The sequence below is a fragment of the Macrobrachium nipponense genome, chromosome 1 (genome assembly GCF_015104395.2).
Source record: "Macrobrachium nipponense isolate FS-2020 chromosome 1, ASM1510439v2, whole genome shotgun sequence".
Lineage (NCBI taxonomy): Eukaryota > Metazoa > Arthropoda > Malacostraca > Decapoda > Palaemonidae > Macrobrachium > Macrobrachium nipponense.
In genome coordinates this window covers 94,007,542-94,018,610 of record NC_087200.1, presented here as the reverse complement: position 1 = coordinate 94,018,610, position 11,069 = coordinate 94,007,542, and the positions used below count along the sequence as shown (strand labels likewise).

The following is an 11,069-nucleotide window of genomic DNA, read 5'->3' as shown; positions in this document are numbered from 1 at the left end:
GAGAGTGTCTGGAAGTTATTTTTAAGATATCCACCTGTATTTTTAGATTTCCCTACAGTTGGTGTTATTAATGGCTTACATCTTCATCCTTTTTTTGTGTGTGTGTGGATTTGGGGGTTTGGATGCAGTGTCTGTCATTTAAGTCTACCTGCCAGCATAAATCTGGCATTAGTTCCAAAGAGAAGTTCATCATCTAGAGGATGCTTTACTAATGCACCCTATACAATCCTTTTGCTACTTAATATGTTATAGTTGTTACAATCAAAGTGCTCTGTTATGCACATCACATAATTTCATTACGTCACCAGTCTGATGAGTCATGTCACTATGTATCATGTTCTTGTGTCATCTAGGCAGAGTTCCCACCTACCTTCATTTGCTTTCATAATGTCAAGTAGCACAATACATAATGTCATCTGAAATTTTGAAATGTTTAAACATGGCAATGTTGGTCTGCCTACATCTTTGTCCCATGGATTAGCGTTGTATGTACAATGAAGGGTTCTTCCCAAGTGTTGCTGTATTCCCCGTGTTTCAGTGTTACATTATGCAGCTGCACCTCCAGATAGCTACCCTATTAGCTCTGCTATTCTTCAGTATTGGCTTCATAGCTAACTAATGTTAACAAAACATGATAAAACTATATACTAGTTACTTTGTACAGAATATTAAAAAGCTTTTAAAGATCTATATTTATATTTTTTTGCAGTTTAACTTTAAAGGAATATCTCATCTCTGTTGCTTGAGTAGCTTATGGTTCAAAAGTTCATTGTTGAACTTCATCTTATATTCTCAGAATTACAGTATCACTTTTGCTTATTGTAGGAGACTCAGAGAATGCAGCATCTGGAGCTAGCCGTGGAAAGTTGACCAAAGGGGTTGGGAAAGCCATTGGAGAGAAACTAGATTCATGGAAGCCTCCTACTGTTTCAATCAAATGGAACTCACAAGGTAGGCAGAGTTCAAGTTACTCATATTACAAGTATAATTTACTCTATACCAACAGTCTGTTGAAGCTTTGTCCAGTCCAGTAAAATTCACAAAATGGATTGTTTTTAATTCAATATGCTCTAAGTTAAATTCTAGTGTACCTGGGTCAGGAGGTTCTTATCTGTACAATTGTTTAACTATTATTAACACTTTACTTGGTAATTCTTATTGTAATTCCCTTCCACACTAATCTTGAATAACCTTGATAGCTTTTAAAAAGTAGCCTCAAAACCAGTTAAAAACAATTATGGGGCTGTAAAAATTCCAAAGAACAACAAAAAAACTTCTTTCACTACAGTAACCCTTGTGCTTCCAGATAAAAAAAAAGACCCCCCCCAAAAAAAAATTTACAATGTTTTTGTAAGAACCAACAAATAAATAACAGTACTGTACCTGAAGCCAGTTTATGTTATTTCTATAATATAAAAAGGCTAGTTTGTGATATTTTTGCAGTATTAAGCCAACCTTATAGCTCTTCTAAAACTTGCCTTGGTTTTTCAAAGTAAATGATTTGTAAAAAGGGATTTTGACGAAGGAAAAATCTATTTCTGGGGGAAGACCTGTGTCGCCTGGTGAAATGTTCCTGTAGCACACATTTCCAGGTATAAATAGATGCTAAATATACCAGAGAAAAAGCTAAATGGAATGCTGAAGTTACTACCTCCAGCTCGCCCACTCATAAAGGATGTCGGTATAACACAGGGGCGTGGAAGCCACTACCACAGATATTCTGCCAATTAGAAGTCTCCTCTCAAAAGCCCTCTCTAGATAGGTGCCGTTACAACGTCCACCTTCCGCTTGCTACTACTACAACATCTGCCCGAAAGCTCATTCCTGAATAACACACCCAAGATAGGGCCAGCTAAAGGGCAGGGGACCAGGAGAAGAGAGGGATGGGTTCACTGGGCGACACAGGTCTTCCCCCAGAAATAGATTTTTCCTTCGTCAAAATCCCTTTTCTGGGTTTGACCTGTGTCGGCCGGTGAAATAGTATCAGAGAATTGGCCATACAAGCTTGGTAAATCACAAAATTTTATAGATATATAAGGAAAATTAAAAATTTTCTTAAAATGATGTTTTAATAACCAATGTAAGAATAGCAAGTTACAAATGGTAAAAAAGGGATCAAATATGACCAAATCCATACTATCCTGGGAAAAACAACAGGTAAGGAATACAAAAACAAACAATTATGAACTATGTACATGTCCAGCAGTGGGTTGATGAGCAATCCAGACCAGAACATAAGGCAGACAGGCAGGGATTACAAGCAAGGCAGGTAGGTGAGAGTGAGTATCAAAAGAAAAATTAATAGTTAAATAATAGAATACAAAAATCAGAGTTATAAATCTAGGCCATATCAGGGGAGACAATGCTCCCTGCAGCCAATGCCGAATATTTAAGGGCCTCTAAATTCTTCAGATAGTGGCGTTTAAATGCTGTCGGGGATCTCCAACCCGTATATTTTATAAGATCCTCGAAGTTCATATTATGAAAATAATTAACTGAGGTAGCCACTGCCCGGATATCATGGACATGAGAGACTGAATCCGGATTGGGTTGTTTAATAAAATAAAGAATTTGTTGTCTGATTGCCTTCAAGGAAATGGTTCCGCCTTTTTCTCTACTAAAAAGAGAACCTGAAGACCTTTCAGAAGTTCTGCCCAGATAAGATTTTAATGTAACGATAGGACACAATTATGAGTCCTGTGGGAGAGGTACAATCTTCCATGGAGACCACGTGTTTTGTGGGTCTTCATTCTTTGCTAGGAATTTCCGATCTGGGGAGAGCAGAATTTCTTCTGACGGGAGGAAATCAATGTGATTTGGTTCTCTAGAGAGAACCGACAGTTCAGATATTCTGGCGCCTGAGGCCAGGCTCATTAAAAATAATGTTTTCCTGAGAAGGGTTATATATGAGCATAATTCATTATCAGTATCTGAAGCCAACTTGAGTACATTGTTTAAAAACCAGGAGACCGTGTGAGGACGGTCCACCGGTCTCGGACGAGCACATGCTCGAGGGATAGACGAGAAGTACGAATCTGTCAAATCAATATTAAAGCCAAACTAAAATATCTTCATTAAGGCAGATTGAGTCGTAGTAGTGGTACTAGCGGCTAGGCCTTTTTCAAAAAGAGTTCTAAAGAATGAAATTGCCAGATTCGTAGTCATCTTCAGGACATCTGATTCTTTTAGAAAGATGGCCAACTTCCTTACTGCTGAATCATACTGTCTTGAGTGTTGATTCTCTTTTGTCTGACGCCACGAACAGGATGTTTAGTGGGTCAATACTAGCATCCTTCTGTGCCGCAAACTTCATGAAGTCCATAAAGTTAGGGCATTTAGAATTTTTGAGGAAGTTGACACAGTCCGAGTTTGTAATATTTGAGTCAGTTTTGGGTTGGGAATCCGTCTGGGACGGAGATTCAACTCTAGTAGAAGAGGAAACCAATTGCTCTTTGGCCAGTTGGGTGCTACCAATGCTACCTGCCCTGTGAAAGATCTGAGTTTGTGCAGAACTTTCATCAAGAGGTTTATTGGCGGAAATAGGTAAATCTTCTACCAATTGTTCCAGTCTATGATATCCATCAGTCTGGCTTTCAACAGAACAGAACATCTGTTATTGAAGCAAACTGAAGTGAACCTAAAATTCTCTCTTGGGTACGACGAGAAGCCTGTTTGTTCTTGAGGAATTGTCTCGTAGCTTTCGCTATCTCTCTGCGCTTTTTTGGTGGGAGAGATAGTTTGTGTGTGGTTAGGTCCCATTGAATTCCTAACCATTTAAAGTGAGATGCCGGAATGAGGCGGGACTTTTCTTTGTTTATCTGGAAACCCAGGTATTCTAGGAATTCTATTACTTTGGCTGTTGCCTTGCGACATTCCTCGTTGTTGGTTGCCCAAATGAGCCAGTCGTCTAGGTAAGCTACTAACATTACCCCCTGAGTTCTTAGTTCTTGAACTACTGTCTCTCCTAGTTTGGTGAATATTGTGGGCGCTATGTTGAGCCCGAATGGCATGACTCTGAACGAGTAAGCTTGTTTTCCTAGTTTGAAGCCTAGGTATGGAGAGAAGTTTCTTGCTATCGGTACATGATAGTAAGCGTCTGTAAGATCAATAGAGGTGGTGACGACCCCACGGGGAAGTAAGGTCCGCACCTGCGAGACAGTCAGCATGCAGAACTTGTCGCATTGAATATAAGAGTTGAGACGGGACAGGTCCAGAATCACTCTTCGTTTGTCTGAGTCCTTCTTCGGTACACTGAACAGACGTCCTTGAAATTTCACGCGACTGACTTTCTTCATTGCCTTCTTTTGAAGAAAATCTTTGGCATAGTCTAGCAGGTCTGTCGTTGGAGTCTGGTGAAAACTGACGGGTGGAGGTGGCCCTTTCTTCCTTTTCCACCCCAGACCTTTCAATACAATACTGTAGGCCCATAGACTGAAGGTCCAATGATCCCAGGAGAGAAACAGTCTCCCGCCCACCTGCAGAGTCACTGACTGGTTGAGGTCTTACTTCCTTTGCGTCCTCTGAAGCCTCTGCCTCTAGAGCCAGCTCTCTGCCGGAAAGCACCTCTGGCTCTGCTACCCCTTGCGTGTCTATTAAAGCCTCGAAATGCCCCTTGTGATTCAAAGGAGGCGTTGAAAGCTGGGGAAGTTACAAGGGCGGCTGAACTCGAAGGCTGTTGAGTTGGTTGACTCTGTAGCAGAACAAACTGTTGTTGTGGCTGTGCCTTGGATGTCGAAGGCTTGTTGATCTGGGAGACAGGAACTGCTTGCATTACTATCTGAGGCTGAGAGGACTGGAAAGGCTGGAACTTCCTAGGCCTCTTCCTACCTTTGGATTGTGGTCCGGGGGTCTCAAACTTCCTTTTGAAGGGAAGTCCCAAGCGGACACGAAGGTTCTGGTTAGCTCTAGCCGCCTCGCTGAGGACGCTGTTAACCATGTCCTCAGGAAAGAAGTTGGCACCCCAGATCGACGCCTTTATGAGCCTGTTCGGCTCATGCCTGATGGAAGCATTAGCAAAGACATGCTTCCTGCAGGCTCATCTAGCCACTATGAAGTCATACAGGTCCGTTTGAAAAGCCTGTAATAGTGACTTTGTCAGGACCCGGAACAGAGGCTCATCTGCAAAGACTGCAGTGGTGACTGAGTTAATTGACCTGCTCAGCCTGCATCTTGCTTCGAATTCCGCCTTAACCATGGGGTCCGGAATTCTAGGCAAACGTTCACTGAATTGTGTGGAGGCACACTCCGGGTCGAGTTTGCCCACCGTGAACGTTGCTGGAGCCCCAGCCCAACACTCTAGGTCTCCGGGGAAGAGCAAGGAGGTAGCCTCTGTCTCTTTTAGCTGAGGCATAGGCTTTTCCTCCATTCCGGCTTGCAGTGTCAATTCTGCAATCTTTGACGTGCAAGGAGTCGGAACGTCATTCAGCGCTAGAAACATGGTATAGCAACCTTTGTGGGGTGTCAACTTGGTGTTGACACACTTCCAATCTGTGAGGGTGCAGACCCATGCCGACTGAGCCTGGTCCCTAGGGTAGATAACCGTCTCTTTTGGGACTTTGTCTACCCTGACCAGCACTTCCTCGGCTAGTCTAGCTTAGCCCGGGAAGGGGAATTGTAGGCCCTGCGGGAAGAACTCATAGTCTTCCACGGGTCGTGTTCCGCAACCTTCAATTGTAAGCTTGGCCTCTGAGAACATGGCATGCAGAGCCAACCGCCACGGGTTGCTGTTCTCAAATGGCGGAAGCTTGGGCATCCGGCACCGCAAAGGACTGTGATGTGTTTCCGGATTGGAGGAATCCGGTCACCAATTCCTCCTGGGCCTGTAACCTCTGGGTCAGAGACATGATGGACTGGCCCGATGTCTCTAGACATGAGGCGAGTTGAGTGGACATCGATTGAAGTCTCGAGTCCACTACTTTGCTCATCTTCCGCATGAGAAGATTAGCGAAAGTCTCTTGGTCGAAGCCAGACTCCACCGGTCTGGCTTTGGAAGACTTAGCTCTCGACCCCTTGGGTAGGGGAGTAGCTTTAGCCGAGGAAGTCGAAGGCTTGGAAGCTGATGACGACCTGATGGAGACTGCCGGGGAAGGCTTGGTTGGTTTACCCACCTTTGGCAGGGATCTCGTCACCAAGGTTTTGACCTTGGGGATTACCGAGCCCGACCTATTCCAAGTGGGGGTGGACTTCACGAGGAAGCCCTGAAAAGGAGGAGAAGGAGTTGCACTGAAAGGAAGACTACCTGCCTCACTTACCTCCCTACCTACCTCCTGTTCCTCGGTGGCCATAGGTTCTCGGTGCAGGCTGATGGCTGCCACCTCCTCCGTCACGGCATCTTGGTCTTCCGGGGGGGGGTGTCTCCTGGCAGATACGCTCGATGATGGGAGCCACTACTGATGCAGGTACTGCTGCCGAAACTGGAGCGTTCGGGTAGAGGAGGGTGCACAGCTCCTCTGACAGCACGTAGGGTTGGCCGGCTGTCACGTTCCTGCCAAACCCCCCTACCCAGGCCTAAGGGCTGACATCGAGGTCTTGAGCGCCAAATCAACCTGTAAGAAATAACCAAATTAGGTTCCCCATTGTTGGGGAATTTTCCCCAACTTAAATGTGTAACAGAAAATTCAGAGTAACAATGACGCGAGTATGCTACCTACCGACTCATCTGTTACGATCTTAACTAGATCGTAACACACCGTACAGGCTTCCGGGTGTCAGACCGCGCGTCCCTCCAAGTGGATGGCGCAGTTGGCATGAGACCAGCAGACCTCATGCCCATACGGCTTGTACAGAACGGCCGGACAACCCGACTCCTGGCATCGGACCATCTGTAAGTTAAAAGATAAATGAGTATCGTCAGATAATACTCCCAGAGTTAATTCCGGCGGTATGAGTACACTTCAACTAGATACTTAACCAGCTAAAGGCAATATTGAGTATAATTTTCAACTTACTTGTTATTAATAAAGCTCTGGATGTCTCCGCCTGCTCCGGAATCCATATTGGGGATCGTCAAAGCTACAACAAGTGGAGAGGGCCTGATACGAGCAGAACATGGGGAATAAGGTAAAACCTAAGCCCGAGTCTCGCACCGGAGTAGAGTAGCGAAACCTAACCAATTGTAGGCGCGTTCTCTGAGCCCAGTTCCGCCCCCACCGGAGTGGGGAGCTGCGACAGCGTAGAAGATGGAAAAACAGAGCGGCGGGAACAACTGTACGTAAAACTCCGGTGTATACCCACACTTAGCCGGAATAATACAGGTCCGGAGACATACCAACAAAGACAGAATAAAACAATTTCTTAACAATAAACTCTGAATGCCTCCGCCTACTCTGGATTCCATAATCTTGTTATCACAATAGCTAAAACTGGCGGGGTTGGGCTAATACGAGCAGAACAGGGAAAATAGGTAAAACCTAGGCTTGAGTCTTATCGCACCAGAGAAGGGAAGCAGTTCCAAGTCAATTAGAAACGCAGCTCTAAGCCCAGTTCCGCCCCACTGGAGTGGGGAAGCAGCGATAACATAGTGGAGTACGGAAAACAGAGCGGCGGAACAGTGATACAATCCGGCATATAGCCTACTGGCAGGTGTGATGGTAGACCCCACCTTGCCAGAGGACACATAGACCCAGAGACATACCAATAGAGATTACATAATCTACTAATCACCCAATCTCCTCTGACTAATCCCCTGGATTAAGCTCTACGCTTCAGCTGTTGTTCATCGGTAGGATTACTGGGGCAGCGAGCTAACTAGGCAGCGCCGGAACGAGTCCGGGACAGGGTTGGGGGGGGGGGGTGTTCTGGGGTGGGAGAAGTGGAACGAGTTCATGATCGCTTGGCCACAGCAACTGATTGGTGACCAACCACCTCTCGGGAGCCGTAAACTAGCCTACCACTAAAGGGGCAGAAGACGGTAGCCCAACTGACACCCTAAAGGGGGCAATGGCCCAGGCTACACTCAACAAGACAATACATAAAACAATTGAGGAATTACTGGAAGAACTGCGAAAGGGAGAGGGGGGGGCAGGGGGTGAGGAACGCACCCCCCTAAGATCCCAGTCTAATCCTCCGAGATTGGTACAGATCCGGTCAGGTAGGCTAGTATGGCTCCAAAAAGGACGTCATGAAGAGGACAGATGGAACCTAACTCAACCCTCCAAAATCGAATCATCCGATCTGGTCAGGTACGATAGGTCTAGGCCCTACAAGCATGACAAGAGAGAGACTCTCTGTCCTAAACCACCCTCCAAGCAAACATATCTGCCTGGTCGGGTGGTGGTAAAAGGGGCCACAAGGGTGGAGGGATATACAAGATCGCCTGGCCTACCCTCCAAAACCTAGCCTAGATCTGGTCGGATATGCCAGGGAAGGACATCGCGAGAACTTCTAACCTCATCAAGAAAACAATATTTGACTATTTACCACAAAAGTGCATATAATCAAGCGTATTACTGACTATAATCGAAAACTACACTAGAAATATACATGCATGAGTACCACGAGAGAGAGAGAGAGAGAGGAATCTTCCTCTCCCAACAATGACTGGCGTACTGCTAGGCTAGCCTAGAAAGCCAAAAACACAATACTCGCGCATAATGTATGAAGCATATAACCGTATGCACGAAGGGGAACCAACACGCTCCTGAGGGGCTGAGGATAACAAAAAGGTGCCCCAAAAGGCTAAAAACATAAGATAATCATAAAAGGAAGGCCTCAGAATACGTCAGGAGCGAGATGGGCCCTATAATAGGCAAAATACGTAAGGACAAAACTGGTAAAAATAAGGCTCCAGAAAACGACAGGAGCGAGAATAATGAAAAAAAAATACGAAAACAGAAGCCCAAATAGTAAAGTGCTAAACGGGGGACAAAATACATCACGAATAAAAAACAGAAAATCACGCACGCCGCGAGTCATGCACCCAAAATGGCGGATCAAAAGAGGCGTCATACCCGGTTCATGAGAACAAAAGGACGTAAATAAAGGGCCAAAATTGAATGCATCGTGCCCCCACGAGATTCAAAAACAATAAATGAGATATTCAACTTAGATGAAGAAGCTTGGAGCTTTAGAGAAGACATGCTTCATCACAAAACACTTTGGGGACAGTGAAAAAACAGCACGTGCGAACACTATACGTGCTAAAACAGGAATGAGCTTTCGGGCAGATGTTGTAGTAGTAGCAAGCGGAAGGTGGACGTTGTAACGGCACCTATCTAGAGAGGGCTTTTGAGAGGAGACTTCTAATTGGCAGAATATCTGTGGTAGTGGCTTCCACTCGCCCTTGTGCTATACCGACACCCTTTATGGGTGAGCGAGCTGGAGGTAGTAACTTCAGCATTCCATTTAGCTTTTTCTCTGGTATATTTAGCATCTATTTATACCTAGAAATGTGTGCTACAGGAACATTTCACCGGCCGACACAGGTCGAACCCAGAAATAATTGAAGTGTGAAGTCATCAAGATTGTCTCAAGGATTCTAAAATTTTCTCAGATTATTATTTATAATGTTGTTAAATATAATATCTGCACAGTATTCATTTTGTGAAGTCTTCTCTATACATCTTATAACTCTCTTTTAATCAGTGTGCAGCTGTTATATTAAAGTACTAAATATAATACACAAGCTGCATGCTGATGAAAAGAATGTTATAAGATGCAAAAAGAACGCTAAAAAAGTGATATACACCATATGGCAGGAGTGAACGTGAATTAGCAGAGTTTAAGGCTCCATTATGTTGTTTTATTAATTATATAATACCATCTTGGTTTAGGACCCTACATGTCATAAAAGGCGACTAAAAGGACAGCTGCTGCCTTGCAGTCTTACTTTTGAGTAAAAGGCTAGGCCCAGTGCCAATAACTGTGGAAACTGCTGCCTTGCAGGTGAACTTTTTATGTCAAAGGCGAGGCCCACCGCTAAAAACTGTGGTTGATGACAGCAAGGGCATGTGGTCGTAAAAACCCCTTTGCCAAACAATAAAACATACCTAATGCATGCAGAGGAGAAGGCGCATCAGGCAACCGGCCCCTTAATGTAGGGATAATGGTGGAAAAAAAGAAGATCTTGGTCATTCTTATATTTGCTTGTGGTATGAATTTTTTTCAGGACCTTCAGCTGATGGCTGTGTGCTTTGTGAATCTAAAAACGAAGAAATTGCTCACCTTAAGAAACGGTTGGAGGTAAGCCTGTTGGACATGTACTGTATATGCTTCAAATTACATGTAGCTATGTGTTTGACCGTGGAAGAATGTCCATTTCAGTATTCTGTAGGAGGAATGGAGAAGCTGGTATAAAATTATTTATGATTTATGACAATGTAGGAGTAGTTTTGCTTCAGGCTTATGTGTTTCAAAATACGTATACTCTAATAGAATAAAAAGTTTAAAAGTTACTTAAATTAAGTACTTTGAAACTCTACTTAAAGAGGGATCTTATTGTAATGAGAAGAGCATTATGTCAAATATTGTACATATTAAAAAATCAGACGAAATTCAAGCAAAATGGGTGATTTTCTTTTTTAAATTACACTGGAACCTTGACATACGATTGCCCTAATATACGAATGTTTTGAGATACAACAGAAAATTTGCGAAAATATAAGCTTTGATATACAACGAAATATTCGAGATACGATTTTGCGATGAGTGTTAGTTGTATAGGCGACCGATAAATGGCGTTCAGTCTGTTTGTTTGTTGGTGCTGCATGTTAACACGTCGTTGTTTAGTTCGTTGTATTTGTGCCTATTTTTCGTATTATTTTGTCTATTTTATTATTAACCATGGGTCTCAAAGCTAAAGACAAAGCAGGTGATAAGAAAAAACCCAAGAAAATGATTTTGATGGAAGCAAAACATGAAATTATAGCAAAGCATGAACGTGGCGTTCGTATCGTCGATTTGGCAAACGAGTATGGTCGAAATCCTTCTACAATATCCACGATCATCAAGCAGAAGGAAGCTATAAAAACCTTCCAAAGGCATCACCATTATTTCTAAACTACGAACTGATTAAAAAAAATAAATAAAAATTAGTTTAGCAATGTTATTCATTTGTGTTTATTACGTAGTTA

General features: G+C 43.7%; 1 protein-coding gene across 1 annotated transcript in view; it reads left to right on the top strand.

Annotated features, from left to right (window-relative positions):
* Nucleotides 1–11,069, top strand: part of LOC135219468 (spermatogenesis-defective protein 39 homolog) — a gene marked incomplete in the record, with an annotated part of 246,008 nt that overhangs the window by 46,804 nt on the left and 188,135 nt on the right. Inside the window, 2 exon segments of the mRNA XM_064256266.1 lie at nt 826–951; nt 10,106–10,179. Coding sequence (XP_064112336.1) covers nt 826–951; nt 10,106–10,179 — 200 coding nt within the window.